Source organism: Opisthocomus hoazin, chromosome Z (genome assembly GCF_030867145.1).
Source record: "Opisthocomus hoazin isolate bOpiHoa1 chromosome Z, bOpiHoa1.hap1, whole genome shotgun sequence".
Classification (NCBI taxonomy): Eukaryota; Metazoa; Chordata; class Aves; order Opisthocomiformes; family Opisthocomidae; genus Opisthocomus; species Opisthocomus hoazin.
The window spans coordinates 11,019,577-11,038,072 of record NC_134454.1 but is presented as its reverse complement, the minus strand read 5'-3'; the positions used below and the strand labels follow the sequence as shown (position 1 = coordinate 11,038,072).

The 18,496-nt window shown below is 38.3% G+C and overlaps 1 protein-coding gene across 1 annotated transcript in view; it reads right to left on the bottom strand.

Annotated features, from left to right (window-relative positions):
• PPIP5K2 (diphosphoinositol pentakisphosphate kinase 2) overlaps positions 1-18,496 on the bottom strand; it is a 53,384-nt gene that overhangs the window by 10,948 nt on the left and 23,940 nt on the right. Inside the window, exons 14-25 of the mRNA XM_075447076.1 lie at positions 17,447-17,532; positions 16,766-16,891; positions 16,537-16,658; positions 12,832-13,014; positions 9,245-9,386; positions 7,916-8,139; positions 6,336-6,463; positions 6,027-6,141; positions 4,597-4,704; positions 4,377-4,493; positions 3,450-3,623; positions 1,073-1,246 (exon numbers count right to left, since the gene is read on the bottom strand). Coding sequence (XP_075303191.1) covers positions 1,073-1,246; positions 3,450-3,623; positions 4,377-4,493; positions 4,597-4,704; positions 6,027-6,141; positions 6,336-6,463; positions 7,916-8,139; positions 9,245-9,386; positions 12,832-13,014; positions 16,537-16,658; positions 16,766-16,891; positions 17,447-17,532 — 1,699 coding nt within the window. The remainder of the gene's footprint in view (positions 1-1,072; positions 1,247-3,449; positions 3,624-4,376; positions 4,494-4,596; positions 4,705-6,026; positions 6,142-6,335; positions 6,464-7,915; positions 8,140-9,244; positions 9,387-12,831; positions 13,015-16,536; positions 16,659-16,765; positions 16,892-17,446; positions 17,533-18,496) is intronic.

The window sequence follows — 18,496 nt, the reverse complement described above, 5'->3', positions numbered from 1 at the left end:
ATATCCCCTTCTGAAGGGAGTCAATTTCACATATGAGTTCCTTGCAATGAAGTGGTGCAAAGCAAGCATTCAGAATGAGAAAGGACACAGACCAAGACAGATATGAGAACAAACATTTGAGACATTTTATTTCATTTTACCAAATGCACTCTCCTAAACTGCGCCTGTATTGAAAAAAGGAGGGGAGGGAAGGAAAGACAGACAAGCTATTGAGGACACCATACAATCACTGATCCATGCACGGGCTCAATCAGTGTAATCTTCAGATGCTCACAGCCTTTACTGATATAAACTTTTCCTATGTAAATAGTTTTAGAATTTTCCACAATAAAAAGAAATTACAAAAATTTTCAAAGAAAAAGGATATGGTTACCAGAACACCATCCATTGTCATATAAGTAAATAATATCTCAACATAGTAAACAATCTTTAGATCTTCCCTGGTACTTCAAAAAATTTACCGTTTCTTTTTTTCCTGCCTTTCCCCCCCAATATTTAGAAAAATCTTCAAAATATTGTATAAGTCAATGGATGATGTACTGTGTTGGGAGTTTCAGATACCTCCGGATACAGAAGGCGAGAATTATTAGTGCTAGAGTTTGTTCCCTGCAATAGTTAATACCAGGCCACTGAAAATATGATATATGCAAAACAAGTTTTGAATAGCAATATGAAGTGCCAAATAAATTATTTTAAGTGGTATTGGTTGCAATTATTAAAAAAAAAAAGCTTCCAATTTACCTACCACCAAATTAAGCAATGCTGTTTTTAAAGTCTTAAAGGACAACTAAACCAAAGCAGAAATCTGTTTCATTAGGCAGTAGACTATGTCTTTTTCACTGTGGTAACATTTGCAATTCCTATAAAGAAACCAAATTCTTAGGAAAACATGTAACACATTCAGTGGAAAAACATGCACTTGCTCTTTTTCCCCCAAACATTCTCGGGAAGTAATTTTAAGTGGAAGAATTTGCTTCAAACATAATCCATAACAAGGGATTAGATGTCCTTAAAGACAGTTGGTTGTTGCTTGGAATGCATAATAATGTTTAATGAAGTAAAGTTTAAAAACCTGTTGCCATGAGCCAAAAATACTGGATGTGAAAGCCAATGATTTAGGGGAGACAGGGGAAGAAGTGATTTGTTCCCCTGATCTGCGTCTTCGACGCCCAGTACCCACACCACTGGTGTAATGCAGCCAGGTACCAATACACTCTGGGCTAGACACACTCAGGGGGCTCTCTTCCTGGAAGTGAGAAAGGGGGCAAAAAACAGCAAAGCATGCAAAGTTAGATTCAACAGAGCCAAATGAACAGAAAAGAAAAAAAACTAATCTGCTTGCACCCTTTTACACACTGCTTTGAAAACTATTAAACAGCAGATACGGAAGAGTAATATTACAGTATTAGGAAGGTATCAGTTCCACTTACATCTTTTAATCCAATTATAGCTTTAAACAGAATAGTTTAATCAAATTTCTGGTAGACTAATTATTAGATATGAGAGAAAAATAATTGTTATCAATAATTGATTCATAATTTTAAGAAATTTGCACATGTTGGAAACAAAACATCTGTTATTCTTGACATACTGTTTAATAGTTTTTCTCCTTTAAGAACATTAAACTTTCCTATTTATTATTTAATAGTTTTCATTTCTAGCCTATAACCTTATCTAAAAGATTCTCATTTTCAAAATCGCCTTTGAGACTTTACAGCTGACTCACTGGTAGTAGCACCAGCCTGGCTGGGAGTACTTTTCCAATCTTAAAAAAAGCCCTAAAAATAATCTGATGCTGGACATCTATTAAGACTTCAAGGGAGAACAGTGTCATGCTAAGAGTCCCCCATGCCTTACATCATTATGTATCATTAGCAATCAACATTTTTAGCAATACAGAATTTGATTTCTAATGCCAATGAGCCTTACTTTCTCGTTTTACTGTTAGAATTCTACTTATTTTATCTTCATGACTCAATCACAGTTGCAATCCTTCTGTAAATATTGCTGACTATAGTCCAGATTAAAACTTCCATATTATTCCATAAATATTCCAAATACTGGTTTTGCAGATTTCAGTGGGCCAGATGAAACTTCCAATTTTACTTTTTAAAAAATGTTTCATAGTATATGTTTTCTTTATATCAGATATTTTCTTCCAGCAAATAAACAAGCACTGAATGCTGAAACACATTCCATCTGAAAATATATTATCTGCACAGTCAAAATTTAGCAATTTATGTTACTGATATCTTTGGAAAGTAACTTCTACATAATTTATGAAAATGAAAATGGTTAAAAGTTTGAAGTAATAAACTATTAACTTGTGTGTATGTGAACAGGAGGGGAGTTTGCATGATCATAGTGAAAACAGCTCTTAAAAATCAAAAATATTTACGTTGTGAGCATTTGTTTATGATAAAACTTGGAAAAAGAAAATATAAGACATTCACACTTATTATCTCTGTTAATTTATGGAAATTGTGAAGTTATACAGATATCCTTGTAGAAGGGAACCATGCATGTCTTTTTCTTCACACTACCAAAAACTAAGTTACTTGCAAATCTGTAATACTTTCATTGCATACAAACAGCCCATTCCCAACACAGACATGAAAGGAAAAGCTTTTGGTGTGAATCTTCATTTCTGATGGTTTTAAGCAACTGAAAACGAGGCAATAAGAAGCTGTTAGTCTGCTTCTAGCATTAATATCACAGAAGTGCCACTCTGTACCCTCTGAAGCTTTGTCACTCAACCATACAAATGGTATCAGTGATACTGCCATCTATCCCCCCACCTCTGTGACATTAAAGCCATAGCTGTGAAGCACACCTAGATGTCATGGCCTTCAAGACAGGAGACTAGACTGTTCAAGATGTTATCTAAAGAATTCATTAAACACAAACCCCACCTACTTAAAAAAAAAAACCTTCCAGTTTATTCTCTTACCTTCAACTGCTTGACAAATGGAGTCACTTTCACCCCATGTGAAAGCAAATACAGCAGAAGATGTCTCTCACCTCCTGTACCTCCCCTACCACCCCCACCCCTCCGCTCCCTCTCACCATGATCACCCTGAAGTTTTGCTTAATTCCCGATAGCAGCTGTCTTGTAAGGACGAATACAAAAGCAATGTATGTTAGTTTGAAGATTTAGGTTTAGACTGAAAAAAAGTCTTCACTTTCAAATATTGGCTTTTCTAAAGTAGCTTAGAAAGAAAAAAGGAAGTAAGTCTTATTGCAAAATAGTAATGAATTTAAAAAAAAAAATCCTTCAGACAAACTACTGCCATGGAGGATTTCCCATGGAACAGGAGCAACCCTTTCGTGAGACTTAACATCATACTGGTTCTGTGTAACCAAAGGCAGAATTACATTTGCTGGTTTTTGTTAAAAGTAACCAAAGGTTAATTTTTGTGAAAGACATTAGCTGGAACATAAACACTTACTTCAACAGAACCGATCTTCCTGGATCTTGGAAGGGGTGACTTTCTGTGTATGTGAATCGGGTCTGATACCATTGGCTTGAACATCACTACTGACCGATCTGTTTCGTCTCTTTTAGAAGCATGTGCCTCCTCATCACTATCATTTCTATGAGAGGTTTTCTTCGAGCCTTCATTCTATAAACAATACATAACTCATTTTCAATTTAGCTGCACACCTTGCAACTTGTAGACAGAAGTGGCTGTTAAATATTCTGTGTAAACATAAAGCAAGCTGATTTTAAAAATACAAGATGCAAATCACATATATCAAACAAATTGCTCTAGACTTAATAATCTATGTGTATTTGCTCCTAACCAGCCACTGCATATGATAGTATGGTCCTAATTAACTACACTGTTCAGCCAACATACCTTACTCCAATTTTCTGTTGACATAGCAATAAAATCCTGGCCCCACAAGTCAACAGAATTCCAGCCAAGCTTTTGCTTTCATTCATCTGTCATATAGCAGGTGGTTAACTCCACAGACCTGCCCACACGTCTCTTTGAAAATATCAATCCTTCCACAGCAGTCTGTATGCATAAACATGCTGAAATACCATACTTTCTTAAAGATTTCTCTCAGCTGCCAGAATATCATTGATGTGACACTGATGCTGATATCACTTTTCTTAACAATAAGTAATTCATATTTCTGGCAAAAATTCTGGCAAAGCTGCAGAAGGTCCAAATTATCTGTGTCCGTTACCTCAGTGTCCATTCAAAATGCAATAACGCATTGAGACTGCCTACATTTTACTATCTATTTTTCTACCAAAATAAAAATCACTTTTGTATTTTTTACCTAACAATTTCCTGGTGTTTTTTTCGGGTATGTCCACATCCAGAAACCCTAATTTTTGCCTTAAGGAAAGGCATAATTATTACCTCTCTGGAGGCAGGTCTGTATCCATATCCAGCTGGTAAATTTTTATCTTCCTCACAGCCTTTGGCTCCTGGACTAAAGTGCAGCTCTACATGAAAACGTTCTTCTGAAGAAAGTTCCTGAAGAAAAATTATTAAATAGGTTAACACTTTAATATGTAACTTAGCACTATTCGCTTCTGATTTATCAGAAATTTATAGGATATTTATCCATTTTAAATACCTTGTTTGGATCCTCATAAAGCATGATAACAATCTGTGTCATGTAATTGAGTTCATTGACAACATTTAAATAATCCATAGCTCGTTTCCATTGTTCATCTTTTGATTCCTTATGGAGGGGAAAAAAATATCAACAAATATCAACACTATTTTCTTTAAAAAAAAGACTGATGATTTCCCTTTTTCCCCATTTATACGGTTTTACTTTCACAGCAGAAGGACAAAGCTTTTCACGGCTAAGGAAAAAACAGAGATACAATCAGAAAAAAACAGGGACTAAAAATTACTCCTCAAATGAATGAAAAGCAGAGATCAGAACTTTCTGTATTTTATTCATTGTATCTTTCATGTTCTTTCACTGATGATGATATGTCTTGTAGACGGAGGCACCGTTTTAAACTCTCCCGATGGGAATTTTTAATTCTGGAATAAACTCATTTCAACTAGTATATTGTGGAAAACATTTCTAGATCACTCTACCAGTCAAACAGACAGAGTCAATGAAGGCTTCTACTATGTAGAGTAAAAATAACCATCACATCCCAAACTATTTAAAGTGAATATTCACCTTTTTTCATGCTCTAGAAAAATAGATGTAGCAATCCACCTTAAAAGGAAACTTTGAAGTTTACCAGCCTAAAACTAGGAGTGTATTTGCTGTAGCATATGTCACAGGGGTCTAGGATGAAAAATGCTTTTGCCATCAGTGAGTTTAGTCAACCACTACCAGAAACAAGTATGTCAATACAACCATCTCAACAGTTAGTATATTAATCAAGCTCTGTCTTAGAAGCGGCCATGTAGGCTCTGTGGTAATGCATTTATGCCCTCCAAGAGGTCAGTTAGGTCATTTCTGAATCTGGACACCTTGTCTTTTGCAGTCCTTCGTTTCAAAGCCAATCAGATGGAGAATAATGCACTACCTCCAAGGTATTATATGACAGTATAGGAAAGACAATCCACTGAACAGGACCCCACACTACATGAGCATTGCTGAAGTCTTGGGAGGTCTTGACAACATGCCAATGGTCAAAAATAATAAGCCAGTCCAAAAGTGAGTTCAAGGGAACCCTGAATGATAACTTGAAGGAAAAAAAAAGAGTTGGAAGAATTATAGGTGACAACATAAGGCAAAAAAATGGATTATCTGATGTTTTCAAATCTCTTTGAGACTGTAACATATACAGCTGAACATACCGGTGGAACTCAGCATTACTTTAAAGGGCATGCTGATTTCCACCAATGTGCATACCAGCAATTTGAAATATGTTTGTGTACATATAATAAGAAATCAAAAGTCTGAAAAAGTGTAATAAATTTCAAAGCCACTTAAGAAAATTAAGCTTTCAATTGATACAATTTGAGTAAGTTTGAGTCCTTTTGGTTCCTCTCAAAATATCAGAGCTTTAACAGAAAAAGTGTTCAACTTACATCACATAAGGCACCATAACGAAGGGTGGATAACAGGGAGTGGACATGACTCTCGCTGGTGAAATACAGCCGTGTACGAACATGGCGTTCAGGGGACATAACACCCCTGGAGTAACTTGAAAGAAAAAAAAAATTATTAGTCCATAGTGACATGTGTCTCTATTTTAGAAATAGCTGTCAACAAATAAATAAATCATACTTTTTAAATTACTATGAGGTAGTAGGACATTTCAGATATGAAAGCTATGGAATAGCTCCATTAAGTCATACAGAAATTAATGTAACCATGTAAAAAAGTAAAAGACTTACAGAGGGTGAAGCTTATTTACAGTATCATCATCTTGAGTTCTCTGAAGGTCAGAACGGATTTTTCTAACTAGAGGAGTGCAGTAACCTTTGGCAATCTCTAGTTTCTCAGCCTTAGAAATGCCATATTCCTGTGTAGAAAGAAACTAACTTTTAAAATTCAGTTAAAGATTAAAAAGCCTTCTAATTCAAAGCTTGCATATTAAAGCCAATTAGTCATCTACTAGTTTGCTCTGGCTGCAAACTGTTTTGATTTGACACAGAGAAACCGTTTTTCATTCACTAGTTAAACCATGAAAGTGGATTCACCTTCTGGTACGATGAAGCTCTTATTCTGAATCTAAACATCTAGGAATTATTCCTCCTCCCCACCCTGCCCCGGATTTAGACATCTGTGATGCATTTCATCACACCTGATTTCAAGTAACTTTTTTTTTTTAAATCAATAAAGAGACATAGGCACATTACCTACTTAGTATGTCTACCTTAGTTCAGGGTAAACCACTCCACAATCTCCCATTCACCTGAGATAGTACTGAAAATGGTACTTAAATAAAATTGGTAAATACTGTATCTGTTACAGTATCCACAATATTTAAAAGTCTCCTCTCCCAGAAGCTTCATGTTCTGCGCTGCACATGATATGAGAGTGCTCTCATCATTAGGACGGATATTTTGGTTACCACAGAAAGCAAGATAAGCACTTTTCCTTTGCATTATGTAGGCTTATCAAGTTTTCTTTGTTTTGCTTCCTTCAGTATGCATCCTCATTTTTACCTACTCTTCTGTAACACTCTGTTCAAAATTTAAGCTGAACAGGCCCACATAACACAACACATACTTAGTAAACTTGCTCTTTTGTCCTCCTTGCTGTCAGGGAGTTTGAGGGATGAGGAGACTCAAAACTACAACACTGCTCTGTAACGGCAGGGATACTTGAGGAAAGCTCTAGTCTTTCTATCCTGTTATCACAGAACAATTTCAGGTCCTGCAGTCTACAGCATTTTAGAGCTAACCTGTGTTTAACAGCCTGTAGTATATGGAAGTTTAACTAGTCTGCTTCTGGCCTGAAATTCTATGAAACTTAGTGTGTACATTTTTATTGGGGAGTCTTAGCATTTTGAAGCAGCTGAAAGGTCTTTTCAAACTTAAAAATTGCTAAAGACAAGTCAAATTAAATAGATTAGGATTAACAGTGTCATTTGCAAAGAGCCTAAAAGCAGGAAGAATGAAATTAAATGCAACTTCAGAATACACAGTTGTTCACAGGGCTTCACTTAAATCTATGAAGAATGGCTGAGAGGAACCACTTTATTTTAATACACTGCAGTAAAGGAAGCAGACATGTCCACAGCTTAATTTGCTACAAAAATTAACTCTGAATACAGCTTAATGAATTATAAATCAGAATTTTCTACAAGAAATAATCAGGTTGCTACTGGAAAATAAAAGGTAACGTTAAAAGCTTCTATTACTGCAAAATACAGGAACTTTCAATAGAAAAGACAGAGTAGACATTTTCACAAAACTTCAAAAAGCATTTACCCTACAGTTTATTCTATTTAATAACTGAAAATGCTCACCTGAGGGATCACAATGTCAGCTAAAGCCTTTGAAAGCCTATATAATTCCATTGTGTTTTCTAATTTTAAGGAGCCATTGTGCTGCACGTCGTATTTTATACAGTCATAAATATCAGGAATTTTGCTAATATCATATCTTCCATTTTTTGTTTTAAAGTCTTTTTCCAGCTTGGCCCACCTGCGCAGCATCAGTTCTAGTGTTTCACTGTGATACAGCTGAATATCTGGATAGACAAATATCTCATATGAGTAACCAAAACCATCTGAGTAACAAAAGGGAAATATTAATGACACGGTAGTAACAGTTGAATATAAAGGGATAAAAGAGATCTAATAAGTTAACTGCATTACTTCTAAGAATGTAATGAGGGAACAGATGTGCATACGGTTAATTTTACCGCTGAAAGCATCACAGCTATATAGCTACATCAAGCTAGTAGATAGCTTTGCTGCAGAAACGCATCACTGGTCCTTAAATCAAAGCTACAGGGCCAAGAATAAACTGTCCTACAGCACAGATCATATACAAAAAAAAGGCAACAAAAAAAAGCTGTAAGAAAATTCTATGAGGGGGGGAAGAGGAGCAAGACAATATCTCCATTTTAGAACAAACCACACATCCCATTTGTCCCTCTCTCTTGCATGTGTCAACAGCAAGAGCCAAGAGACTGGTAGAAAGGATGGATTATCCCCATCCCAGGACAGGAGATTAGGCCAAATAGACAAAATACACTGATACTATGTACAGGTGACACTTGTACTGCTCACTCTCAGAACAAAAGCTGTTTGCATACCATACACTGCAGAGAACACTGATAGCAAATATTCCAATATTTAGCTAATACCATAAAAGTGACCACTGTGGTCACTTCCACCTCTGGTTTTCCTTTGTCGCTTGTTCACCACCATTAATATTGAGCATCATTCTATGCAATACTACTACACATCATACAGCAAGCAATAGATCTTCAGCAAAGATATTTAAATGTAAAAATGCACCTATGTAACTTAGCTTTAGTACCATCTGCTTTTCCCATTACTTTTGTGGACTGGTGAGTTTCAAATAATGAAGACAAGAATTTCTGCAAACATTTGAGGACTAGCCTGAACTTCTGAACACCATAAAGAGCCCTTACCTGCAATATGACCACGTGTTCCTCTTGCTTTTTACTCTAAAATCATGCACAAGGAATCAGAATGCGAAAAACCCTAACCTATTGTTGATTAAAGTTCTGCTAAAAGTGAATTTAATGAGGAAAATTTATATTACCATTCTCTCTCAGATGTAAACAAGAGAAACTAAATACAACTACAAAAACATTTAAGTACCTGCAGACTTTGGATCTTCCATTCTTTGTCTGATCTGAGAAGTCAAGCTCTGGATCAAGGAATAGACCTTATCACATGTCTTTACAGGATTTTTAATAAACTGCATTGATTTTATCAATGAGATGCTTCCAGATGGAGTAAGCTGCAATTTGAGAGAAATACAAAATTATCTAAAACTGACTACATTTAAAAGAACTGGGAAGATCGAACATATGAAAGATTCCAAGTGTTGGGAAAAAAGCATTCAAGTAGGTTGCTATTAATTTTTGAAACCATTTCTTAATTATCTGCTCCTTTTGAGGCCTTAAGAAAAGGAAATATATCAAAATGTAGTAAGATTTACTAGAGATTCAAAAGTGACAAGAAATTCACAGGGCAACTAATTCTATGCAGTAAACGTGAACAGTTTGGGGAGTTCCTAAAACTCTTTTTCTGTTGCAAGACAGAAAAATTAGAAAGATGTTTGAAACTTTGTACATACTTAGCAACTTTCCATAGCTTCCTTTGAAGTAACTATAGTATTTAGAAGCTTACAAAAAATCTGTAAGAAATGTTATTGGTAGGCTATCTGTCTCACAAAATACTTTTTGTTCTATAAAGTAGCCGCCTTAGCATAACTGGAAGGAAGAACCAGATTTGCAATAGTAACTGACATCTGAAAAAAAATTTATTTCGCTGTATTTAAGGTTTTTGTTTCCATAGGACTGTAGCACACAAACAAAAAGAAAGCCTTTAACTCCACATACATCACGAACATACAAGATGTCCTTCAGAGATGACAATTACAGAAATTGTAGAAGCTACAAATTATTACCATCGAGTGTCACTAAACAATACAGTCAATATCCACGTGAGTGAGGCTTAGACTCACTTTTTCAAAAAAGTCTACATAATCCAAAGTAAGCAAACACATATATTAAACAATAAATTATAAACTTAACACACATATTTGCACTTTCTCCAGTTTCCTCAAATGCACAGGACAAAACAAAATGCTGAGCCACTCTCCATCATCTTTGAGAGGTCCTGGAGGACAGGAGAGGTGCCCGAGGACTGGAGAAAGGCCAATGTCACTCCAGTCTTCAAAAAGGGCAAGAAGGAGGACCCTGGCAACTACAGGCCGGTCAGCCTCACCTCCATCCCGGGAAAGGTGATGGAGCAGCTTATCCTGGAGGCCATCATGAAGCAAGTGGAAGAAAAGAAGGTTATCGGGAGTAGTCAGCATGGATTCACCAAGGGGAAATCATGCCTGACCAATCTGATAGCTTTCTACGATGACATGACTGGCTGGGTAGACGAAGGGAGAGCCGTGGATGTTGTCTACCTTGACTTCAGCAAGGCTTTCGACACAGTCTCCCATGATATCCTCCTTGGGAAGCTGAGGAAGTGTGGGCTGGATGAGTGGTCGGTGAAGTGGATAGAGAACTGGCTGAATGGCAGAACTCTGAGGGCTGTCATCAGCGGCGCTGAGTCTAGTTGGAGGCTGGTGACAAGTGGTGTCCCTCAGGGGTCAGTACTGGGCCCAGTCTTGTTTAACTTCTTCATCAACGACCTGGATGAAGAGTTAGAATGTACCCTCAGCAAGTTTGCTGATGACACCAAACTGGGAGGTGTGGTAGATACACCAGAAGGCTGTGCTGCCATTCAGTGTGACCTGGATAGGCTGGAAAGCTGGGCAGAGAGGAACCTGATGAGGTTCAACAAGGGCAAGTGCAGGGTCCTGCACCTGGGGAGGAACAACCCCATGCACCAGTACAGGCTTGGGGTGGACCTGCTGGAGAGCAGCTCTGCGGAGAGGGACCTGGGTGTCCTGGTGGACGACAGGTTAACCATGAGCCAGCAGTGTGCCCTGGCTGCCAAGAAAGCCAATGGGATCCTGGGGTGCATCAAGAAGAGTGTGGCCAGCAGGACGAGGGAGGTTCTCCTTCCCCTCTACACTGCCCTGGTGAGGCCTCATCTGGAGTACTCTGTCCAGTGCTGGGCTCCCCAGTTCAAGAAAGATGAAGAGCTACTGGAGAGAGTCCAGCGGAGGGCTACAAGGATGGTGAGGGGACTGGAACATCTCCCCTATGAGGAGAGGCTGAGGGAGCTGGGCTTGTTCAGCCTGAAGAAGAGAAGGCTGCGAGGGGACCTTATAAATGCCTACAAATATCTGAAGGGTGGGTGTCAGGAGGATGGGGCCAAGCTCTTTTCAATGGTGCCCAGTGACAGGACAAGGGGCAATGGGCACAAACTGCAGCACAGGAAGTTCCGTCTGAACATGAGGAAGAACTTCTTCCCTCTGAGGGTGACGGAGCACTGGCCCAGGCTGCCCAGGGAGGTTGTGGAGTCTCCTTCTCTGGAGATATTCAAGACCCGCCTGGACAAGGTCCTGTGCAGCCTGCTGTAGGTGACCCTGCTTTGGCAGGGGGGTTGGACTAGATGACCCACAGAGGTCCCTTCCAACCCCTACTATTCTGTGATTCTGTGATTCTGTAATTTGGATATGGAAAACTTCTGCCCTCTACCTAATAGTAAGTATTTCCTACCTCCCTGTTATAAACAAGTAAATCAACAGGAAAGGTGCTCTGGCACAGAAAAAAAACACATATTGTTTTCCCAAATCACAAGTTTAAAAAAAGTTATTATTGCTTTACAATCCCAAAGGTTAGCTACTTTCAGTGACAGTCTTAGAGTGTGTTCTATTAGTTCCAGCCACCTTTCAAATCCCATTATATCTACATAGTAAAGAGAAGGGGGAAAATAAATACCTCTTTGAGACCTTGTACCCTCTCACTTTTTCCAAGTACTGCTGAATACACTGCTGGCAGTGCTTTGGATGATACTTTTAATCTATGTGTTCAATGAATCCACATAGAGTATACATGCAGGATGGTAACATTTTTTCAATACTTCGCTCTCAACACCTTTTAGAAAATAGAAGCTCAAGCTTAAACCTCATTTGAGGACTTTTATGTAATTGTTACACCAGACAGAGTAAGGGCAACTGAGAGAGGAAGAAATTTCTTAACAACAACAAACATTACTTACATTTAAAACCAAGAGCAATCATGTGTCTTCTGTACTAAATCAGCATAAACTAGATTAATATCCACTAATTTAGCATGTTAATGAGACATTTCCTTTCATGCATTAGAAAATATTCTACTAGTTTTCAATATCTCAGTATTCTTAGAGTTAAAAAAACAAAAAAGCCTTGTAGCAGATTAAATATTGAAACAACTGTCGTAGGGAGGCAATACATTTTGTAATGCCACACACTGTCAAAGTAAAGATTATAGAAAGTGTAAACAATATAGTTTTATTTCTTGAATAATTAAAATATTTTAATGGAGCAGTGAAGATTTACGAATGAGGTCCCTGTCTACTCCTATTTCAAAGTTTGTAGCTATTCTGATTACACAAATTGAAAGACAGCTCAAAGTGTCTAATATTGCAATTGGTACAGCTTCCTTTGTAGTTCAAACTATTTGCAAGCACACAAATAATTTTTCAAAATAGATACATAAAATCATTGCTCATTACTTTTACACAAGAATTTTCAATGCTATTTATTTCATTTCATAGGAAACTAATCATATGCTAACCTTATCATAGTCATCGGCAGTAAATTCTCTGTCTCTCTGGAGAATTTCATGGAGTCTTGCTTTAACACGATGCTGACAGCTGCTTAAAGAATCACTGTCACTGTCCAACAGACCATTCATATTAGCACTTTTTACCATCTGGACAAGAATAGGAGTCAGCTCACCCTCTAAGGCCAGTAATCCCTAAAGCAAACAATACAATTAATCAGGCAAACTTCTAAACATAAGAGTATAAGAGTATCTTTAAAAAAAAACCACTCAAAACACTAATTTAAATTAAAGATTATGTCACTTGCCTATGGATTAGATAAACAGAAACTTGGCAGACAATGCAAATGTTTGCACAGAAATCGCCCCCAAAACACTGCCTTAGCGTGCAAGATTGCTACAGTTGGTACAACAGTGATGGTGACATGTCATAGAGCATGCTCACCAGCACCAGCTGAAGTGACCTAGCATCTCAGTGGTGCCAACCTTGCTCCTGGGAGGCCACAGCTGTTCAGGTCTTGGGTTGCAGGGCATGCACAGTGCCTTCTCCCTGAAGCTGGGAGCAACAGCAGCCTGACCTGTGGGGTGCCTGCTCTGCTCCAGGCACTGAGTCACCAGATAGTAGCTACAGGAAGAGCTCACAAACCAAATAGCATCTGGGAGGACAAACAGGAGATAGACAGGGTCTTTGCATAGACCCTACAGAGGCAAAAGCCCAAATCCTGTGTGGCACAGAAGGACAATCAAAGGCTACATTTGAACTACAAGTGAATGGAGAGTTCCAAAATAGTGAAGGCTGGCAACTTTTGTGACTTTTCTGGCAACAGAAGGGCTCTGGAATAAGGAGGGAAATGAGGGGGTGCCCCCACAAGCCTGCTGACCAAGGAGAAAACAGGACAGATGGCTGAAATACTTCTGCACCAACACATGCAGCATGGAAACAAACAGGAGAAACAGTAATTCTGAACATTCGCAGAGCTTTAAGTTTATTCAGATTACAGAGTTGTGGTGGAATAGTTCACACAAATGGAGTTTTGCTACAGCTAAATACAGGGCCTTTTGGAAGCCAGGGAGGCAAGGCGGCAGAGTAGGGCTCTGTAAGAAGGAGTAGCTTGAACACAGGGACCTTTGCTTTCAAATCATTGGCAAGCAAGTTGAGATCTTGTTTGTAAGGATCAGAGGACAAATAAACAAGGGGCAACACTATGGTGGGCCTCTGCTACAGACCACCCAATTTAAAAGGGAAAATAGATGAAGCTTTCTTAACACAACTGGAGGAAGCCTCCTGACTGCAGGTCCTGTCTTCCGTGGGGGCCCTTAGGCCTTGGTACCTCATGCATGGGCAATATTGCAGGGGATAAGCAATCCAGATTTCTGGAAAACATCCAAGACAATTCATTGACACAGGTCACTGATGAACTGTCAAGCACAGGCATTCCCCTGGACCTGTTACTCGGAAGTGTCAAGACTGTGGAGGTCAATGCCAGCCTTGGTAACTGAAACCTGATATTATGACAGATCCTTGGAGAAGAGAAAAAGACAAATAATTGCATTAGAGCCCTGGACTTCAAATGAGCAGACTTTAGCTGGTTCATGGAATCTTATGGAGGAGTGACCTGAAGGACAAAGGTGCCCGGGGCAGCTAAATGATCTCCAAAGAAAACCTCCTCAAAGCACAGAGCACTCTGACTCATGGAAAGTCATGTAGAAGGTCAGCACAGATGAAAGAGGAACGAAAAAGGAAGAAGACGAAAAGGAAAAAGTAGGTGGAAGCAGGGATGGGCTACTTGGGAGGAATAAAGACACAACCGGAAAATGAGGGGTGGAACTGAAAATCTGGAGAGGCTGTGGAATCTCCATCCCTGGAGATATCCAGTCAAGTTCTAAGTATGATTCTGAGCAACCTCATCCAGACTGGCTCTGTGCTGTGTGAAGCTGGACAAGGTGACCTACAGAGGCCCCTTGAAACCAAAACCTCTTTATCACTCTGTATTGTTACTGAAACTCATTCACCTAAGTATTTATGTAACACTTGCACTGTCTGTGTCCTCTCAGTCAATTACAAGATCTGTATCACAATAATGAGGAAATCAGTGAATATATTACTGACGAGTAGAAGTATTATGCACACAAAGGGCATGGAGGCAGGAGGAGCAAAATGCGAATTTGCCTTGCATGAGCAGGGGTAAAAGAATACTTTGGCAAGCAGTATAGATGTAGGAAGTTCTGAACTCTGTGTTTTATATTAATAGTTCCTATAATTCATGTTTGCACTGAAAGAATAAAACAGTTCATGCTTTCTCAACATTACCACAAAGTTTTATAATTTTGCATCAAAAAATAAATGTAAAAAAATTTTTCTATGAAGTGCCAAGATGTAGTACTGCTACTATGTGTTACTTCTTAGGTATCCATTTTGACAGGCCCAAAGTAAAAAGTCTCATGTCACACCTTTAAGAAACGACTTCTATTAATTAAAAAAAAAAAAGAATGTATAGTCTGTACAATTTCCCACTAAATAATATGCAAAGTAGTTTATTAATTCCACATTTCCAATAGCTTCAAAACCTCTAATTTCCTCTATAAAGTTACAAATCAATAAATGAAAGATGGTTTCAATGAAAACAGTTGCCTTTTGAACTCCACATCTTCTGGTCCAAATCACTGAAGTGTCCGAAAATTGCAATTTTTGCCCATGTAAAATGAAAACATATCTCAGATCAGTTCTTATGTCTGTCCTTTAACCAACACATACACACAATCTGTCACAGAAATCTGACAAAATTTGAAGAAAGTAAGCTCTCAACAAACAAGCAAGGTGCAAACTAAAAATGCTGGCAATTGTATCCTGGGCTGCATCACATGAATCATGGCCAGCAGGTTGAGGGAGGTGATCCTGCTCCTCTACTCCACTCTGGTGAAACCCCACCTAGAGTCCTGCATCCAGCTCTGGAGCCCTCAGCACAGGAAAAACATGGAGCTGTTGGAGCAGGTCCAAAGGAGGGTCACAAAAACGATCAGAGGGCTGGAACACCTCTCCTGTGAGGAAAGGCTGAGAGAGTTGGGGCTGTTCAGCCTGGAGAAGAGAAGGCTCCAGGGAGACCTTATTGCGTCCTTCCAGTACCTGAAGAGGCCTGCAAGAAAGCTGGAGAGGAGCTTTTTACAAGGGCATGTGGTGATAGGACAAGGGGTAATGGCTTTAAAATGAAAGAGGGGTATAGATTAGATATAAGGAAGAAATTATTTACTACGACTATAGTGAGGCCCTGGCCCAGGTTGCCCAGACAAGTTGTGGATGCCCCAGGACTGGAAGTGTTCAAGGCCAGGCTGGATGGGGCTTTGAGCACCCTGGTTTAGTGGAAGGTGTCCCAGCCCATGGCAGGGGGGCTGGAACTAGGTGATCTATAATGTCCCTTCGAACCAAACTAATTCTATTATTTTGGTGGTTATTACTGGAAAGGACTAAGGTATATGGCTAGGGCTGTATAATTAAAACCTGTCTGCATCTGCTCAAAGAACTTCAGATGCTTGGCACATTAATTGGACACTTTTTCTCACTGAACCGAACACTCTTTGGAAATACATTCCTTTTAAAACACAGCCTCATTATACACTGTGGACTCTAATCAACCACAAATCTCCCCCAGTCTTCAAAAGAAAAAACAAACATGAGAACATCAGAATCTTTAACATTGAAAATACAATTTCACATTGTACCTTTGCAAAAGCTGCTGCAGTCATCTGAACTCGTCCCTCATCAGAAGCGTAGATTTTGAGGTCATGTCGGTAAGTGCTATGTAATCTAAGTAAACCACATCCAGGAAATCCAGCATAATCTCCTACCAAACAAACATTTTTCTCAAACTCTCATTTTGCACTTGATTATCTTCAAAAAGGATTTATGCCATTCAACACATTTTTTATTATTATTGTTATATTTTTTTACCTTGTCCACCTGGATACATACACCTGAAAGCCCTTCCAAGCTCCTCTGCTTGAACCCTGCCTGCAGGGGTCAATTCTCCTCCCCATTTTAGAACCAGAAGCAGGGATGGCTCATTTCTTCTATTATCTAATTGTAAACAGAGACAGAAGCTTAGAAGTGAAGTATATTCTAAATCTTTTTTTTTTTAACTTATACATAGAAATCAGCAGTAGTTAAATTACAGAGAAAACGTTAAGTGAAAATATTTAGCATGAAATCTGAAGCAAAAAGTAAATGGAGACAGAAAAATCAACACAAATCGGATGCGAAACACCCTACAGTTATTTCAGTCAACAGCCATAGGTCAAGGACCAGAAAAACTTATAAAAGTTTTAAAGATACCAGTAAATGTTGAGGGGGATTTTCCCATTCCAGCCCCAAAACACTGTTTTTGGTGAATCACTTAAGCTTCTTTTCACCCTACTTTTCTCTTACAAAAAGGCAGTCTTAGAATACAAATCTACTACACAGTTTTAGGTGTACAATTCAGCAGATTACGTGATTCTGAATATCTGCCAGTACAAACATTCATCCAAAACAAGATATTCCTTCTTCTTAACATCAAGCCATATTATACTGCTAGTCCATGACTATTTAAAAACACATGATATTAAGTGATTAGGTGCAAAAGTAGTACATTACCTTCCTCTTCACTGGAAGTCTTTGGACAACCATGAGGAAGATATGTTAACTGAACTTTGCGATTTATGCCTGAAAAATGCCCATACCTGAAGTAGGAACAGGGGAAAGTGAGGGGGAAGAGGGAGAGAAATATTTTAAATATTTTCCTCTAAACCTGCTATGCTCCTGTAACAGTAAATAATAAATCTTTGCTGGTCATTGATTTGTCCGTTTGACCACCATTTACTGAAACAGTGCTTAGAACAAACCTAACTCAACATGCACAGAATGACTACAGAAATATCAACCCTTCCATAATGAAACATTAAAAACCGGGGGCAGGGAGAGGAAGTGGGAAAACATTTACAGATTGCATGAGTAATTTATCTATTCAGATCCACAACTACAGTGGCTATCAGTATCCAGAATCTGATCGGGCAGCGTAACTGGCAGCTATTTTGCTAGCCAATTAAGCTGTCAAGCAGAACTCAGTATTTCAAACAATTGCCATAAATTTGAATAATAACTGTCTTTGCCTTGATTTTTTAAATATTTAAGTTATCTATTACCATTTAGAGTTCTGAGACCCCAGATCTTTAACAAACCTTGAAGACTTAGATTTTTTAATTATTAAATATTTCATAAATTAATAAGTTGTATATTAAATATTTAATATACAAAGCCTTATTTATTTGGAATCCTCCAAGTTTGCTGTAAATAGACAGTACACATGGTGAAAGTTCTTACTGGCTCCATCAGACTTCATTATGTCACACACTGCAAGAAGCAGACTCTGCACCCAAATACTTTTAAAAACATGCAAGAAGATAAAATTTGAGATCAAAGAAAGTAAATTTTTCATGTAGAAAGTATGCTGAGACACTAGATCAAGCAGTAAGTTCAATTTAAAAGATAATGAGAAAGAATAGATATGGCCCAGTTCTCCCTCATAACATCAAACAAGACATCCTTTCCCTTGAGAACCCTTGCGCTTAAATTAATGTATCATTACATATTTGATAAACATTGCAATTCAAGCAGTAACTTGTCAAACAGGTCAAAATAGCAACT